A 20181-nucleotide genomic window follows, 5' to 3' on the forward strand; every position below is an offset into this window, starting at 1 on the left:
AGATTTGAGAACCTCAGTATGCCTGTTCATTCATAAAATTCACTAGTTTACCAACTCTTTAATATATACTAATAATATTTAATTAATAATATAATGTTTTTATAAAATTTCTCCATTTAACTCAAAAATGTGTAATATAGCATTTATGTAACTTCTTTTTGTCATTACAGCAGCATGTTCATTAGTGTTAGTCGCTCAATTGTATACAATTCTTTGCGACTCCACAGACTGTAATCCACCAGACTCCTCTGTCCATGGAATTCTCCCGGCAAGAATACTGGAGTGGGTTGCCATTCCCTTCTCCAGGGGATCTTCCCTACCCAGGGATTAAACCAGGGTCTCCAGCATTGCAGGCAGATTCTTTATCAACAGTAGCATCCTGGAATTTTATTAAAGGGAATTTAGGCATAATTCTATGAAAAGGGGGTCAGAAGGCCAATTGAAGTTTTTTTCTTGTATATAAAAATATATATGAAAGGGATAAAATTACTGATACTGATTCTCTGTTTTTCTAGAAACTTAAATTGAACTGATCATGTTCCTGAAGAACTTTATATATCTGTGATAAACAATACATAGTTTTAAATGTAATTACTGATTTCTATGATTTCCTATTTAAGTTACTACATTTTTATTATTTATTTTCCTATTTGAAAAGATAATACTTCCTTATTATACCTTTCTACTCATGTACACTAGGTAAATAATTAATAACTAAAAGATAAAATAAAACTTTTAATTGCTTTCTGACCTAATACATTTGTGCTTGAATAAGTTTCACTTTGCACATGTGTGACAAGCAACAATGGAAGGGTTTTAAAACTTAAAGCTATGTGAAATATTCTTATGATTTCTTAGAGGAAAAGCACTATTTGTTAGTTTACCCAATTTACATTATGTTTGGTCCACAAGAAATATTTAGCTATCCCTGAAAGTCTATGCTCTATAGTCATAGATTTTTTAGCTTTCATATATGTTAAAAATGTATATATTCAAGTCATTCCATGATCTTTACTTCTAATACAAACATAAACAACTATCTTATATATGTATCTATATACACACACTCTTTTTGAAAGATAAAACACATAGAAAAACAAGTAGAAATTTCTAAATTTATAATCAATTCTGGACTTTTTAATCCTTGGTAATGAATTTTACATTTTCAAAACTAGCTCTAATTTGAAGAAATATTATAACTTGACTCAATCTTAATAGTTTGAATGACATATGTACAATTCACAGAGAAATGAAAATATAAAATATTTTACAAGTTATCTTCACACCCAGTATCATTCCTAATGTTTTATTTGATGCTAAAGTCATCAGGTAAAGGTCATGCTTGTCATGTCTTTAGTTATGGCCACCTGTATTTAATTACATTTCTTTCCTAAATGTTTCAAAAGCCTCATAAAACCTGCATGTGCCGAAACTTGTATAAATGTTCATTTTCTCTTTTACTGCTAAGAAATCAATCATAGCACCACACATTTACCTTGTTTTGGAAAGACAACAGTGTTCACATGCAGGACACTTTAGCATAAAAGAGAATTATGGCTTGTTAAGAAAAGACAATAAAAATTGATCACTCCTGATCATTCCTGCTTAAGATTTCCTTAGTTTCTTTGTGTAATTTTTTTAAGGGATATAGAGTACTTTTTTTTCACTGAACAGAGGCCTTTTTGATACATATTTGACTTGATGCCCAGTTGGAAGATTAGACTTATAAAAGCTTTCCTGAGCCCAAGAAGTAGTGAATGTCACAACTTGTTTCAAAGAATCTTAAAAAAAAAAAAACTTAGCTTAAATGTAAAAGAAAAAGAGGAAAGTATTGCTGTGTATCTTTAGCTCATACAAATAGCATGAGAAAGTTGAAAATTAATTGTTAATGAATAATTTTCTGTAAAAAATACCTAATTTCTTATTTTTAATAATATATAGAGAGTTGATAAGTTGAACATATTAATAATAAATTTTGATTTGCATTCACAAGCTTTCATAAACAAGTTAATTAAAAGAAATATAAAATATTATTATGGTTCTTGCTCAAGGATATCAGAAATTATTATGGATTTCCATATTTTGTAAAAGTGTGTGTGTACATATGTATGTATATGTTTCTCTATATTAACATTCATATATATGAATATGTGTGTGTGTATATTACTGATGGCCATGGCATAAATAAAAATAGAGGAAGAAGTAATAAAATTACTGAACTATTTATTTTGGAAATATTAAAACTATTTTAAATACTAAAATATAGTTTCATCCATTCATACAGCAAATGGTGCTATTTGAGTTTCTTAATATAAGCATCTTATGTAAGAATGCAATGTTCTCATCAAATTTCAGCTCCCAGTGAAGCCCCAACAGCAGTAGGAGTAAAAGTCTTATCATCTTCTGAGATATCTGTTCATTGGGAGCATGTTGTAGAAAAAATAGTAGAAAGCTATCAGGTGAGTTCAATTTTTATCAAACTGAAATACATCTACTCATAATTATCAGCATATGTTTTCAAATATGTTGCATGTTTCAGTGTTCTGTGCCCTTCTGATTTATGTGACAACACTATATTTTCTGTGTTCAATATGTTGGATATTTATTAATTAATTATTATGAGTAAAGTGGAGATTTCCAACCAACTTAATCTATGAGAGATGTAGAGTCCTATGTGTAAGTAAACAATTGACCAAAATAAAAACTAAAGAATAACACTCAGGCTTAAACATGATCTTTTGAAACAAATGTTCTCATAACATCTGGTGAATCTCAAGTTTTTGGGAAATCATTTTGGTAATTTAAAATATTTATCATATTTGACTTGACTCAGTAGTTCCACTTCCAAAAGACCCTCCCAAGGAAACACTTCTAAATATACTAAATATGTATCCCATTATATTATATATGAAGGCAGAAAATTGGCAAACTCAAAATATCGCAAAGGTAACTTCCTTTGAAATAAGACTTAAAAGAGTAGTAAGAATTAGCCAGCAGGAAAGGGGAGGACTTGTTTTAGTCAAAGGAAATAAGACCTGGGAAATTAAAGCTAGTTCGGTTGGGATCTTTATTATGAAATTTAGACTCAATTGTGTAGGAAAATTGAAGTCATCTCATAGCACAAAGACTGAAAATTAAGAGGAACTGACCTATGATATGCCCACTGTTGTCTTCTTCAAATGTCCAATGACATGAAAAAGGGAATAACATTAAGTGCGGGTTATTTGAATAACCCGCATTTTGAATCCACACAATCACAAGGAATAAATACTATTATTTTTTTCCAATTTAAAGATGAAGAACTTGGAGGTTTAAAAACATTTATCTGAGTAATAATTGATATATCCTGACTTGAACCTAGGTCTTGCCTCTCCAGAGAATAGTTAAAAGTGTTGGAAGTAAATCACAAAATTATTATTGCCATTTGTTCCTTCTTAAAAAGCCTTTACATTTTTCACACAGAGCCTTGAATATCAAAGAGTCAAGCATGACAGTTTAAGAGACAATCCATAACATTTATTCTCCTCTAAGAAAATGTTCTTTATAGGGGAAAAGCTTGGCTCGCTATAATATGGTTATTGTTTCTGTTTTAAAATATGAAGGAAAAAGTCAATGATTTAACAAGACAGATGATCATGAAAGCTAATACTCCACTGCACTTCCCATGAAAATGTATTATGGTTATAAATTATAAAGAAACAGAAAAAAAGCAAATTAATAAGATAAATGAAAAGCTGTGTGATTGACCCCCATCTCAAGGTTAATTTCCTGAGATTTAAGTGAGAATTGTAGGCAGTTGAAATTAAAAATAAACCCTTGTGGTTTTAAGTTTGTCTTATAGAAAGTTCAAGTTTTATTCCCCCCCCCCCCCCATCTGTCCCACCTTGGCTAGTTAAAGAGCTCACCACTTCTAACCTTGATCTTAATTTCCTGCAGTGTAGGTGAACTAGAAGAATTCAAGAAGTGTTTCTTATCAAAGGCATATTAGAACTTTGGGCTCCTGCCCAGGAATCCACAAAGACTTAGTTTACTTACCCAGCAGGTAAAGAATTCCCTTAATGAAAACAAGCACAATGTGCTATCAGGAATAACAGAAAGCCTGTTAGCAGCTGAATGAGAGATTAATGAAGATGATTGATTATTCTTAAAAGATTATCAATCCTGATTAGTTTACTCAGATGTCTTAAAAAGTCAAATTATTGTGGAGAGCAGAAGCTCATGTTAGGAAATATGGTATTTTCTTCTTTGGAGAAGGCATGTATCTAAATCTGATCTCCTAAAAGGAAAGTCAGACATAGGTGTAGAAAAAGTTAGTGATTTTGCTGTTGTTATTGTTGCTTATGTATTTGTTTTAAATATGATCTCAGGGAGTAAATAAGAGGAAAAAGCAGAATGAACAGAAGAGTGAGAAGCTAGGTTAGAAAAATGCTTTATCATGTTGGCAACCACTGTGGCAACTGATACTCCATCCCTTGGGATCTTTGAGGAACATCATAAATGTGGTTCAAAACTGACCCACATGGGATGAAAGGAGAAGCTTTCAACCACTGTAATTGCCCACAGATTAAGAATGGCCCCAGGGGCACCACCACCCTTCCCTGCATGAAGGGCAGGGCAAAGTTCACACTGCAGCATCAAGAATGATACAAGACAGGAAGTGAGAGTTTAGTGGAAATAGCAGAGGAAAAATGCAGGTAGTACTTATGGGAAGCTGGTTGAAGCCTGCATAGGACTGTTTAGTTCTTGAACCAATGGCTAAAATAAAAATGAACTTTGCATAGCTTCCAAGAGGTATAAGAATACAGATTTTGAAAGATTTATATTACTGCTCTTCTTAACCCATAGAATGTACTAATGCATGACTTAGTCTATGATCTGGATGCTATCAAGCTATTATATAACATCTTTTAGAGGTTGAACTTTTTGTTGCAGAACCTCAGTTTTTATTTAAGTAACTCTATTTAGATTATTTTCTGGAAAACTGTATTAAATCCATAACAAAAGAACATTCAGTTGTCATGTCCAACTCTTTGTGATCCCATCCATCAGTTCTCCAGGCCAGAATACTGGAGTGGGTAGCTTTTCCCTTCTTCAGGGAGTCTTCCCAACTCAGGGATTGAAACCAGGTCTCCCACATTGCAGGTGGGTTCTTTACCAGCTGAGCCACAAGGGAATCCCAGGAATATTGGAGTGGGTAGTCTACCCCCTTTCCAGAAGATCTTCCCAACCCAGGAATTGAACCGGGGTCTCCTGCATTGCAGGTGGATTTACCAACTAATCTATCAGGAAAGCCCATTAAATCTATAACAAAAAAAAATATTCAGTTATCACAGATTTTTTTTCAGAAATTTAGAATTTGAAGGAGAGAATTTGGAAATCTGCAACAAAAGTTTACTACTGAAGTAGAAAATAACAATGGAGCAAGTCTAATTTTCAAAAGTGCTAAATGTTTTTAAGCACTACCATAACTGTAACATCTAGGTCTTTATTTATTTATTAAAATTTATTACATTTCCCTTGGAAGGAATATAACTACTATCTTTATTCAAAAGTGGTGTTATTGTAGCTCATAAATGTATGGAAAGTATAATTATTCTTTATTAAAAGTATGAGTTAGTCCTTTTTCTGAGGCTTTTCTTTTCAGCTTTCCAATATTGTTACAAAGAGTCAATTTTCTTGGAGCAAAGTTATACACTTAGATTATTCCATCAAAGATATTAGTAATCTATGTAGACTTAAACGTTTTGATTTCTTTTTTTAAAGATCTGTGAAGGCAAAAACATGTTTGCTTGGTTCACTACTATATTTCCAGCACCTAGCACAGTAGCTGGTACAAGGTATATACACAATAAATGTTTATTCAATGAATGAATGAGTGTCATATATCAACTGCAGTCATCTGTACATCATGTTCAAAATAATTAATATTTGTCCTCAAGCCATTTATAATCTAGTAATAGCAGAGACCAGTAATGATGCAATTCCATAACTGTTTAATAAACACTAAGATAGATTAACACTAGACATGGAGTGTTGTGCAGATTCTAGGAACATGTAAATAAAGAGTTAAATTTATATAATACCACAGCATGCAATAGAAATAAATACACCATATGTTGCTCTAGCACGTGAAAATGAATTTATGGTCTGTTGCAGCAGCAGCAGCAGCAGCAGCGGCGGCAGCATCCTTAAAGCCACAGCAGCCTCATTTATTTGTTTATTTTTACACTAGTTCGTTCAGGCTGTCTGTCGGTCTCCCTAGTGATCAGCCAAAAGCCATGCATTTTTTCTGCTTCATTACTATGGGTTCACTTCATTCCAAGCAGTTTTCTCTCAGGTTAAAGTTGGTTCTTCACCTCAAAGGGCAACTCAGGGCAAGGATCAAAATGCAGTCGCCCAAATTGTCTATTTGGAAATTATCTCTAAGTGCATGGTCAATGGCTAGTTCAGATAAAAAAAAAATACAATGCCATATTTTATATAGACTGTTTAATTTAGAATTGTTTGAAAATATTGCAATTTATATGTAAATGAATGATTTGAGTTAAGGAGAGAGAGCTTATTCAACCAAAATAATTTTGTATCTGATGCTTTCATTAGTAGATGCTTAAAATACTGTAAAAATGTCATTCAAATCTCATATTATAAAATAAGGAAATCAGAGATTATTTTGCTTACTCATTGACTCTCTGGGTTCCCTAGTTACCACGGCATAACTAAAGCAATGCTTAAGTTTATTGGGAATTTCAGTGGAGACCGTGTAACATAGATCTGTGTCAAAATCAGATGAATATAGTAATTAGACACTTAGGATATAGATGCAAAGAGTAAATTAAAGAAAATTTTGTTCTTTCCTTCTCTATTGCCAAAACGCCTCATGGAATTTTGGGTAAAATGTCAAAAAATTTGTCACTGTTAAGTCCTTATTTTAGTGCTTAGTATCTTAGGAATATTTAGTTAAAAATCTTCTCTTTTCTTTTATGGTTTATCACAGAATATGGAAAAGAATATAAAAAAATAATGTATATATGTATGCAACTGAGTCACTTTGGTGTACAGCAGAGGAGGTTGACACAGCACTATAAATCTACAATGCCTTAAAAATTTTCTCCTATTTAAACTGTATAGAAAAGTTGTGATATTGGAATGGAGATTGTGAAAGGTAGTCTCAGTCAATAGGCATCCATATAAAAGTACCTGCAGCTCAGGGGCTTCAGTTTTGATTGCTATATAACAAACTGTTGTTCTTCAGTCACTAAGTCGTGTCCGACTCTTTGTGACCCCATGGACTGCAGCATTAAACAAGGTAAACGCTACCATTCCAGACTTGTTGAGAAAATAATACACGTGAATGATCCTACTTTAGTACCTGACATTTCATTGGAATATAAATGTGCATTTTATTTCTCTTCAGCCAAGCAGTGGAAGAGGCCTTACATGTCACACAGTTCAAATGCTCACTGAAATGTAGGCTGTCTTCCTCCTTCTCAGATGAATGTAGGCACTGCCTGAAGGTTCCCAGCATGAGGAAACTCATGCCTTCACAAGGATACTCCTACCGTCATAAATCTTTTCTCTGCCATCTGACTTTGGAACCACTTGGTATAATTCTACTTCCTCAGTTCTGAGCCATCCTTGGTCAGAGAGCAGAAAAGCCAAAGAGATTCTATCAAAACCCTTCGGAAAAAATGTATTGGCATCAGAAAAAATGACCACTAGTCAACAAGATAAAAATATATCAAAGGAAACCAATCAGAAATTAGTAACTAGCCTTTTTAAAAAAAATGTGTTCATTCTACATATAAACCCCATTTTGTTACTATGGAAATTTGAGCTGTCCAGTTCCATTTTATAATGGCTTCATATGGGTTTATGTAAAAAAAATTTCAGAATTATATCAATATTAAATATTATCTTATTGGTTAATTGTGAAATTAAAATCTCATTGTTTTACAGACAGGATATTTAAAATATAAAATAGAGGTAAACTTATAAGCAAGCTTTTATTTTTATTTATAACAGATATAATTATAGATTTTTTAACCAAAAATTTGAGGAATGAAAATTATAATTCATGGCTTTAACTTAAAATTTAAGAGCCTATGAAGGCTGCCATTGATATGCTAGATGGTAAAAGTAATCATTTCTAATTACCACATGAATGACATTTTTAAAAATATTTTAGATAAATAATTTCTGCAACCAGTTATTAGGTATAATATTTCTTTGATAGCTGGTCTCTATATAGGTTCAAAGAAGATTCTTTCACATATTTCTGAAATAAGCTAGCTGAAAATAATTATGCTAGCCTGTTTTAGACCACATGGCTGTTTTTATCAATGACCCTTAACAAATTTGCAATCATATAAACAGAAAGCAGAAAACCAATGATGTAAATTATTGTGTCAAATGCTTCTAAATAGACCAGTTTTATGTTTTGAGAGCAAACCTTATGCAAAGTTTTCTGGCTTTTTCTCTTTTTTCATCCATGTATGGCTATTTCAGGGCTTGAAGTGAGGCTTTAATTTGCTTTTGACGTCTTTAATCAGATCTGCATTATATGCTTTGCCATAGTCTAAGACTGATAGAAATGGAACAGCAAGTAACATTTGAGAATCTGATGCCCAGCCATCATCAATGGTGTCGTAACAAGTTGAAAAGAATTTTTTACAACTGAAGTGTCTGAATCATGAAAATACTTAACTTGCAGATTCGGTACTGGGCTTCCCATGACAAAGAAGCAGCTGCACACAGAGTTCAAGTTGCTAGCCAAGAATACTCGGCCAGGCTGGAGAACCTTCTGCCTGACACCCAGTATTTTGTGGAAGTCAGGGCGTGCAATAGTGCAGGGTGTGGACCTCCCAGTGATATGATTGAGACCTTCACCAAGAAAGCACGTGAGTCTCAATATTTGCATTATATACTTGTCAAAATTCCCAATTGATTGAATGATACAGGTACAGGTGAGAGAAATTTACTACCTAGCAATCTGAGCACATTTGGGTTTCAATTTTAGCTTTTAAAATCACACAAGTTTTAAAATACAACAAAAACATTGTTAGTTATTGTAGATGAAAAATGTGGCAAATACTTTCACATAATTAATATCCATCTCAGAAATAAAATTACAGAACCTCCTTTTCTTTTTTTTTTTTTCTTTTTTTTTTGCATTTTTTATTTTATTTTATATATATTTTTTAATTTATTTATTTATTTTTAATTTTTACTTTACAATTCTGTATTGGTTTTGGCATAGATCAACATGAATCCACCACAGGTGTACATGCGTTCCCAAACATGAGCCCCCCTCCCACCCCAGAACCTCCTTTTCTAAAGACTATCCACAAAATCTTGCATCATTAGATAATTAGTTTATTATTTTAAACTTGATTTTATAAGAATGCATCAACAGCATGAGAAAATGAAACCTGTGCAATTTTTCTTTGCTTTGATTTATGTCATCATTGTACAATGCAAATGCAAGTTAAATTTTGAAGTATTATCTTCACTCTCTTATTACTGTATGTTCTCATTGTTGAGATAATAAGACCTCCTGCCCTGCTTACATTTTCTGCTCATCCTCATCTCCCTGGCTTCACTATGATAGCTCCTTCTTGAAATTAAGTTGAACAAATAGAAGAAGAGAATTTATATTCAGAATCCTGGGAAGTTTCGCAAGAATTTGAAGACATTATTACCATTAGAGTTTGGAAATTTATTTGGGTGAAAATGGTATAACAGAGCATGGAGGTAGGATTCAGACTTTGGTATCAAAGAGGGGTTTCAAATTTGTCTCTATCACTTACTCAATTGTGTATTGGTAGACATATTACTTCAATATTTAAACATCAACTTTGTAACTTATAAAAACAGCATTCATTCCTTTGTTATTTCTTCAATTTATTAATTTATCAAATGTATGCTATGTGCCCTCGACAGCTCTAGGTATTGACGATAGAGAAAGGATCAAGCCAGACCCAGATCCTCTTCTCACAGGATTTAACAAACTAATGGAAAGAGAGGGAGAGAGAGAAGGAAGGAGAGAAAAATATGACAAATAAATATGATAACATCAAATGACAGAGCAATAAATTAAATAGATAACAAGGGAGGAGGAGACCAAGATGGCAGAGTAGAGGACTTGAGCTCACTTCCCTCAATGAACACATCATAAACACACCTACATGTAGAGCAGTTCTCTCTGAAAACAAACTGGAGGCTATTGGAAATACTCTTCTACAATCAAGGCTCTGAAGTAAGATCCACATAGAGTCAAGTTGAAAGGGAGAAGTAATCAGGTTGGGACCATAGCCCTAGTCGGGGACATAGAAATGGAAGGCGAATATCCCAGACTCAGGGATCCTCCCTGGAGAGTGGTTTGAGCCACATCTAAGGTTCCCCAACCATGGAGTCCAGCACCAGGAAGATGAGTCCCAATAGCAGATTTCAATACTGGTGGGACTTACAAGATGGCTGTAGAAAAATAAAATCTCATTCATGAAGAGAAAAATCTGCTGGAGTGATTTCCTGGGACAGCCCCAGCATATGTCCCAGCCTGTACCAGATGCCTTCTTCAGAACAACTCCCCAGTAAAACAAAGGCTACATTGCCAAGGAGATTGTGCAACTGTGGGGGATAGAACTGGCAAAGAACAGGCACTGGATCCGAATGGAGCAAAGAAAACCATTGCCTGTGCTCGCAGAGGCTGTGAATTGGGAGCTGTCTCAAGCTCTGACTGTCTTGCCAGGACTGTCTTATCACATGCTCTAGCCTGCTCTGGGCACCCACTCTAGTACCCTTGCTCTAGCAGTGCTTAGCCCTGGGGGCAAAGATGCCGCAGGGGGGAGAGGGAGAGCACATTGAAAGGGAATGAAACCAGCTTAAAATTGACCCTCAAGGCTCCTGCTCCAGCACCCTGGGACCCAAAACTACCCCCAGTAGAATGGTGATGGCCACTGAACATAGGCAAAGTTCCAGCTCCCACCTACCTTTGGATAGAGCACCTCCATTTCCAGCCCCATATCCCACCAGCATGCCCTAGGAAAATATGTGATCTGTGCTAATTATAGATCCAGCTCTCGCACCAAAGCCACTGGGCATATGCTGACTGATAGAGCAACTACAACATAGGAACACACTTTCAAGAACTGGATAGAATTACAGTTGAGCTATTTCAAATACTAAAAGATGATACTGTTAAAGTGCTGCACTTAATATGCCAGCAAATTTGGAAAACTCAGCAGTGGCCACAGGACTAGAATGGGTCAGGTTTCATCCCAAACCCAAAGAAAGGCAATGCCAAAGAATGTTTAAACTACCTCACAATTGTGCTCATTTCAAGTTCTAACAAAGTAATGCTCAAGATCCTTCAAGCTAGGATTCAATAATACGTGAACTGAGAACTTCCAGATGCACAAGTTGGATTTAGAAAAGGCAGAGGAACAAGAGATCAAATTGCCAACATCCATTGGATCATAGAAAAAGCAAGGGAATTCCAGAAAAAATATTTACGTCTTTCTTGACTACACTAAAGCCTTTAACTGTGTCAGTTCAGTTCAGTTTAGTTCAGTCACTCAGTTGTGTCCGACTCTTTGCGACCCCATGAATCGCAGCACGCCAGGCCTCCCTGTCCATCACCATCTCCGGAGTTCACTCAGACTCACGTCCATCGAGTCCATGATGCCATCCAGCCATCTCATCCTCAGTCGTCCCCTTCTCCTCCTGCCGCCATCCCTCCCAGCATCAGTCTTTTCCAATGAGCCAACTCTTCGCATGAGGTGGCCAAAGTACTGGAGCTTCAGCTTTAGCATCAGTCCTTCCAAAGAAATCCCAGGGCTGATCTCCTTCAGAATGGACTGGTTGGATCTCCTTGCAGTCCAAGGGACTCTCAAGAGTCTTCTCCAACACCACAGTTCAAAAGCATCAATTCTTCGGTGCTCAGCCTTCTTCACAGTCCAACTCTCACATCCATACATGACCACAGGAAAAACCATAGCCTTGACTAGACGGACCTTAGTCTGCAAAGTAATGTCTCTGCTTTTGAATATACTATCTAGGTTGGTCATAACTTTTCTTCCAAGGAGTAAGCGTCTTTTAATTTCACGGCTGCAGCCACCATCTGCAGTGATTTTGGAGCCCCCCCCCAAAATAAAATCTGACACTGTTTCCACTGTTTCCCCATCTATTTCCCATGAAGTGATGGGACCGGATGCCATGATCTTCATTTTCCGAATGCTGAGCTTTAAGCCAACTTTTTCGCTCTCCTCTTTCACTTTCATCAAGAGGCTTTTTAGCTCTTCTTCACTTTCTGCCATAAGGGTGGTATCATCTGCATATCTGAGGTTATTGATATTTCTCCCGGCAATCTTGATTCCAGCTTGTGCTTCTTCCAGTCCGGAGTTTCTCATGAGGTACTCTCCATAACTGTAGATCACAATAAACCTTAAAATTCTGAAAGAGATGGGAATATCAAACCACCTTACCTGCCTCCTGAGAAACCTGTATGCAGGTCAAAAAGCAACAGTTAGAACAAGACATGGAACAATGGACTGGATCAAAATTGGGACGGGGTAGGTCAAGGCTGTTTATTGTCACCCTGCTTATTCAACTTCTGTGCAGAGTACATCATTAGAAGTACTTGGCTGGATGAAACACAAACTGTAATCCAGATTGCCAGAAGAAATATCAATAACCTCAGATATGCGGATGCCACCACCCTTATGGCAGAAAGAAAAGAGGAACTAAAGAGTCTCTTGATGAAAGTGAAAGAGGAGAGTGAAAAAACTGATTTAAATTTTAACATTCAAAAAACTAATGGTATCCAGTCTGATCATTTCACAACAAATAGATGGGGAAACATTGGAAACAGTGACAGACTTTATTTTCTTGGGCTCTAAAATCACTGTGGACAGTGACTGCAGCCATGAAAATAAAAGATACTTGCTCCTTGGAAGAAAAGCTATGACCACCCTAGACAGCATATTAAAAAGCAGAGACATTACTCTGCTGACAAAGGTCCATCTAGTCAAAGCTATGGTTTTTCCAGTAGTCATGTATGATGTGAGAGTTGGACCATAAAGAAGGCTGAGTGCTAAAAAATTGATGCTTTTGAACTGTGGTGATGGAGAACACTCTTGAGAGTCCTTTGGACTGCAAAGAGATCAAACCAGTCAATACCAAAAGAAAGCAAGCCTGAATATTCATTGGAAGGAATGATGCTGAAGCTGAAGTTCCAATCCTTTGACTACCTGAGGCAAAGAGCTGACTCATTTGAAAAGATCCTGATGCTGCAAAAGATTGGAGGCTGGAGGAGAAGGGGACAATAGAGGATGAGATGGTTGGATGGTATCACCAACTTAATGGACATGAGTTTGAGCAAAGTCCTGGAGATAGTGAAGGACAGGGAAGCCTGGCATGCTGCACTCATGGGGTCACAAATAATCAGACATGACTGAGCAACTGAACAACAAGAAGTGTTTCACCTAATTTCAAAGAGTCTGAGAAACTTGAACCTGAATACAGAGGAATTACTTTAAAAGAACAAGGAAAAATCTCCTTAAAAAATGACTAATAAAAAGAGGTAAATAATTTACCAGATAGAGTTTGTCATTAGTAATAAGAATACTAACTGAACTTGGGAAAACAATAAATGAAGACAGTGAAAATCTTAACAAGAATTAGGAAATATAGAAAGGAATAAGTCACAACTGAAGAATTCAATGACTGAAATGAAAACTAGATGGAATTAGCAGCAAACTGTGTGATACAAAAGATCTGGAAGACAGAATAATGGAAATAACCCAATCAGAACAGCAAAAGAGAAACAGACTTTAAGGGACTAGTTTAAGGGACCTCTGTGACAACATCAAGCATAGCAACATTTTTATTATAGAGAGTTCCAGAATAAGAAGAGAGAACAGGGCCAAAATATATTTGATTAAATTATGGCTGAAAATTTCCAAACCTGAAGAAGGAAAGAGATATCCAGATACAGGAATCACAGAGGATTCCAAACATGATGAACCCAAAGAAACGTAAGACATATTATAAAGAAAATGGCAAAAGTTAAAGAGAGAATTCTAAAGTCAGTAAGAGAAAAATTTAAAAAATCACATACAAGGGAACCTCCATAAGACTATTACCCGACATTTCTGCAGAAACTTCGCAAGCCAGATGGGAGTTACCTAATATATTTAAAGTGCTAAAAGGGAAAACCCTACAAACTAAGATACGCTATTTACTATGGTTATCAATCAGAATTGAACAAAAGATAAAATAAGCAAAAACAGAGCTTATCAATACTAAACCAATCTTACAAAAATTTTTAAAGAATCTTTTCCAAGTGGAAAAGAGAAGGCTACAATAAGTAGTAAGAATTGATAGAAAAGAAAAAATACTACTAGTAAAGTCAAATATATAGTAAAGGCTGTGGATTGAGCACTTGAATAAGCAACTATGAAGACTGAAAAAAGAAATTATAAAATTAACTATAACCACAATAGACTATTAAGGGTTAAACATGCAGAAGTGAAATATGACATCAAAACACAAAACTTGCAAAGGAGGTTTAAAAAGTAGATATCTTAGAATGTGTTTGAACTGAATCAGTTTAAGACAGGCAGATATATTTATAGGTCAACATATATGAACTCCATGGTAAGTACAAATCAAAACCCACAATTATACACACAGAAAAACTTGAGAGATAGGAACACAAGCATGCAAATAAAGAAAATCATCAAACCACAAGGGAAGAAACTAAAAGAACAGAGAAGTACAGAAACAACCAGAAAACAAATAACAGAATGGCATTAAATACATGTCTATCAATAATCATTTCAAATGTCAATATGCTAAATGTTCTAATCAAAAGACATAGAGTGAAAAAAAAGACAGAGTGAAAAATAAAAGGCATAGAGTGGTTGATTAAGTAGAAAAAAAAGCCCCATGTATTTGATACTTTCAAGAGACTCACTTTAGAGCTAAAGACACACATATACTGAAAGTGAGGAGATGGCAAAGATATTTCATGCAAATGGAAACTAAAAGGGACTAGGGTTACAGGATTCAGAGGTACAAGCTGCTATATATAAAATAAATAAGCTACAAGGATATATTGTATGGCATTGATATACAATTACATAGCTGCTATTTTATAACTTTTAAAGTGGTATAGTCAAAAATATGAATCACTGTTGTACACCTGAAACTAATATGGTAAATCAACTACAATTCAATTAAAGATAAGTTATACATAAAACCCAAGAAATAACCAAATATGAACATTTAAAATGACTTGGGTGGGAGCCAAATTCTAATCAGATAGTTGGGAATGTCCTTTTAGAGAAGATCCTATTAGACCTAGGATATGAGTAATAAGAAGGAGGACTTTGCTGAGGAGATTCTATCAGGCAGAGAAAATAACGAGTACAAAGCCTTTACATGAGAGGAGTTTGGTGTGTTTTAAGTGTAGAAAAGACAATGGTTCCAGCTCTGAATTGTGGAAGAGTCATGTGAAGCAGGGTCTTACAGATCATAGTAAGGAGTTTAAATTCTAAGTGTCATAAGAAATCACTGGACAATTTTAAGGCAGAGAGTGATATCACATATATATATATATAATTTTCTGCCTTCTGGGTAAATAAGGAACATGGTAGAATAAGAGTGAAAGCTGTATAGCCAATTAGGAGACCTTTTTTAATATTCAAGGAAGAGCTGATGGTGACCAGAGATAGAAAGAGATAGAAAGAAGCAGAAAATTTTCTGCAGGCAGAGTTGATAGTTTTCAGCTAATTTGTATGTTGGCAATGAATGAAACAGAAGACTGAATAGATTTTGGCTTGAAACATTGGGAGTTTGGTTGTGCCATTTAGTAAATTGGGGAAATAGAGAAAGGTAGATTTGAAGGGTACATAGTAAATGTCTGTCTTGATTATATTGCATTTGGGAAACCCTTTAGACATTGAGGAGGATATAGGAAGTTGGACACATATCTGTACAAGTTAAAAGATTACCTTGAGACAGAATCGTATGTATTTAAAGCCATAGGCCCAGATGTAAGGTTTGGGGAGATTTATACATAGAGGAGAGATGAGTGCCGAGGATCAAGTCCTGTCTTCCCAACATTGGGAAACTTGGCAGAGGTCATGGAGCTAGCAAAGAATGATTAATGAGAAGGAGCAAACTGAGAGACAGGAGGAAAGATTATAAGAGATTATGAATTTAAGAAAATATATTCAAAAAGATTTAGAAGGTTAATTCTCTGAAATGCTGTGAAGATGTTAAACTTGAAAAGAATAAAAAATGTGACATTAGATTTGGCCAACTGGAGGTGACTGATGACCTTGAGAATAGCAGTTTCTAAAGAGTGGTGGGAAAGAGACAACCAACTGAAGGTTGATGAGAGGAGAATAAGAGATCATTATATTACCTTACCTCCCAGGGCCACGAGGTACATTAAATGAAACCGTGGATGCAGACCATAGGGCCAAGCACGTAATACAGACATCAAAATTAGTATTTTTATTCCCATATCACTGTCAGTATTATAATTCCTGATGTGATGCAGCTTGCAGAACTGAAGTTGCATGTGGTTACCATCAGTAGCATATTATTACTTCCACAGCTCCAAGCCAGCCTCCGCGGATCATCAGTTCCGTAAGGTCTGGTTCACGCTACATAATCACCTGGGACCATGTGGTTGCGCTGTCAAATGAATCTACAGTGACGGGATATAAGGTATGCAAAAGATTACTAGATTGTTTCCTACACAAGCTTCATTCTTATAGAGAGTGATTGGTATTTGGTTTTTTTTATTGTTGTTTTGTCAAAACCCATCCAGCTCTTATTCTAGTTGTGCAGTGGAATCAGACGACATAGTTTTATGATAAATTTTGAAATGAGAAAAGAGCTTCAGTGAATTCCAGGAAAATACAATGTCAAGTGGACAAAATAGAATAACTACTTTAATGAATAGAATTGTTAGAATAATTAGTGTTTAAGGAAGAGAGAAAGAATCGATTTTTGCTTGGCAGTGATTAAGATAATGTTGCCAAGCACATAGTGAATTCTTTGATGTATTGAGGCACCCTCCGTAACTGAACAAAAATGGGAAAAAAAGATTATTTCTATAAATTCTTTATATCACTATCACATTTTTCAATGGATACCAAATTTTAGGAATAGTGTGAAAAATTCTAATTGTGAGGCAATTTTTAAGACTATTTCACTATATTGAAAGAGCCCTCATTTTATACTTTTTTCATTAAAAAAATACATTTTTAATCTCTATTTTAGTTTCAAAAAATGAAATTCAGATGCTTAGCCTAAAATAAATAAAATCTATGTGATTTAAAAATAATATGGATTTTTCAGCTAGTTTACACATAGCTTCCTAATATTTTTTTAAATTATTGAAAGTATAAACATCTTTATTCAAATTTAGTATTAAGGAATTGGTTCACTATTACCCATTTATTAAATAGTTACATTCTGAAACTTTTAAAGGTACTCTATAGACCTGATGGCCAGCATGATGGCAAGCTGTATTCAACTCATAAACACTCCATAGAAGTCCCAATCCCCAGGGATGGAGAATATGTTGTAGAGGTTCGTGCACACAGTGATGGAGGAGATGGAGTGGTGTCTCAAGTCAAAATTTCAGGTAAGCACATTTTAATTAAGTACTCATAAGTTTCTAGGCCCATATGGGTTCCCAAGTACAAATGTGGGACTGATATTCCCACTAATATCAGTATTATTTGTAAGTAGATTTAACTTAATATTTGTCCCCTTATGTGTCACAAAAGTACATTGGCAACATATCAGATACTTACTGATTATTATCTGAACATCAAAACACAATGGTATTTATTAAAATAATAAATAATAATATCCAAACTTATACAAATAATATTATCCAAAGATAATAATATCCAAACTTCTCTAATATCAAAAGAAAATTCATTGGACTATTATTAATCTTTTCCTAAACACTGTTTGTTTTCTTACCTTACACATATTAGCATAATAATAAGAAAGATAGTAGATGACAATTCCTTCCTTTACCAATATATCTATTTGTCTCAGTATAGCTATTCCTTTTCTGAAAACTCTATTTTCACAGCATTGGTTAATTTGAAATAGATATGTAAGGCAGTGATTTTTTTCCTCTATTTGGATTTGTAAAACTCTACTAATTTTTAAAATTTTGTTGCTTTTCTCTCACTCTGTACACATGGTTTAGTTTATACTGGATTAAAATCAATGTTATTTTGAGAATTTTATGAGGTTATGAAATTCTAGAAGATACTAAATCAAAGATGGAGTAATTGATTTAGAAGAAAATTTGATGATATATAGTTAAATAGATGAATATGCTATACATTAACCTAATAAAAAGTCCTTTAAAACAATGCCAGCATTTTTGGTCCAAACATAACTATACAAAGAAACTGTTGAATTAACATGAAATGTCAGATGTTAGGTAAATAGTACAATTCAAGACTTTAAAAAAATGTTTGGATTTATTTGCAAATTATTTAAATTATTTGCAATGAGAAAAGCATAAAAATATGAATGGAAATTTTATGTTTTCATATGAATTTAAATTATTTACATTAAAAACAATTTAGTTTAGACATTGTTATTATGTCTTTTTAAAAATTTAGAAATTTCAAAAAATGAAAGGAAAATAAAATATAGTCATATTCCAAACACTCTAACTGCTTAACTAATGTTCAGTGGAATTTGCTTTAAGTTACCCTATAGATATTTGTAATTTCATGTGTGGGCTTTTATTGAATATATCCTGTCATATCCAAATTTTATCAATTATGTTTCATGAACATGGAAAAATTCATGAGTTTTATTTAAAATCTCTGTAGCTCAAACGGTAAAGAACCTGCCTTCAGTGCAGTAGACCTGGGTTCGATTCCTGAGTCTGGAAGGTCTTCTAGAGAAGGGAATGGCAATCCAGTCGAGTATTCTTGCCTGGAGAGTCCCATGGACAGAAGAGCCTTGTGGGCTATAGTCTGTGGTGTCACAAAGAGTTGGACACAACTAAGCAACTAACACTGCGACTACTATTCTCTCAAACAAATGTGCAAAATTATCTACCCATTTCAGTTTTTTCTATCATAAATAATACTATTTTCACTGCATTTTTATAGATCTTTCTGCAGGTTAAATTCAAATAATCTTCCTGAAGGTTAAATTCAAACAATGAGTTAAAGAGTTTTACTTCTATATTTCAAATTTTCTTTGAAAATATGTATCAACTGTGTTCCTCTTATTATTGTGTATGAGTGCATTTTCTACTGCACCACTCCAACATTAGACTCTATCTTTTAAGTCATCACTATTTTGATAGGAAAACACGGCATCTTTGTATTTTTGAAACTTTTTCTAAATTTTGAACTTGGATAGCACACAGATTCAATAGTTTTACACTTAGAAGGGCTGTTTCACAAAGGGAAACTATTTTGAAAGTGATAAAATGCACAAAATCCTGAGTAAGTTACTTTTGAAAACTGACCTTCCCTCTCTAGAAGCCAGACAGTGGCATGGTGGTGTTCTCTCCATTTTTACTCTTGATGTGTCCCTAATGGGAAGCAAAAGGTAATTTCTGGGATTTAAACTACAGAAGTTTGCAGCAGTGACAAAGACTGTAGCAGTGACAGTAGCATCAGTAGAGTTGTAACCAGTGATGTTCCGGCAAATGTTAAACAGTGGACCCTCTGAAGGAGGGAGGAAGCCCTGGTGTCTAGTGTTTGCCAATTTTTACGATGTAGATATTTTCATCATGTCTGATTTCAAGCTTGCTACATGATGTCCCTAAACATGGAGTTGGAAGGAGGTGCTCAGCACAAGTTTCCCTAGTTGCTCAATGGTAAAGAATCTCCCTACAATAAAGGAGATGTGGGTTCAGTCTCTGGGTGGAAAAGATCCCCTGGGAAAGGAAATGGCAACCCACTCCACTCTTCTTGCCTGGGAAATCCCATGGACAGAGGAGCCTGGTGGGCTACAGTCAATGGGGTCACAAAGAGTTGGACACTTGGCAACTAAACAACAAGCTCAGGAGCACACTGGGATAGGATTGTCACCATCCAGACGCAATAGGCATAACCTCATGAGCACTGATGAGGATGAACTGCAGTAGAGTGAGGAAAGTGAAAGTGTAAT

General features: G+C 34.8%; 1 protein-coding gene across 2 annotated transcripts in view; it reads left to right on the forward strand.

Moving 5' to 3' along the window:
- CNTN1 (contactin 1) overlaps positions 1-20181 on the forward strand; it is a 422969-nt gene that overhangs the window by 354328 nt on the left and 48460 nt on the right. For both annotated transcript variants that reach the window (XM_040233499.1, XM_040233500.1), the window contains exons 20-23: positions 2356-2459; positions 8711-8897; positions 16625-16737; positions 17506-17662. In XM_040233499.1, the coding sequence (XP_040089433.1) occupies positions 2356-2459; positions 8711-8897; positions 16625-16737; positions 17506-17662 (561 nt within the window). The remainder of the gene's footprint in view (positions 1-2355; positions 2460-8710; positions 8898-16624; positions 16738-17505; positions 17663-20181) is intronic.

Source organism: Oryx dammah, unplaced genomic scaffold, assembly GCF_014754425.2.
Source record: "Oryx dammah isolate SB20612 unplaced genomic scaffold, SCBI_Odam_1.1 HiC_scaffold_29, whole genome shotgun sequence".
NCBI lineage: Eukaryota > Metazoa > Chordata > Mammalia > Artiodactyla > Bovidae > Oryx > Oryx dammah.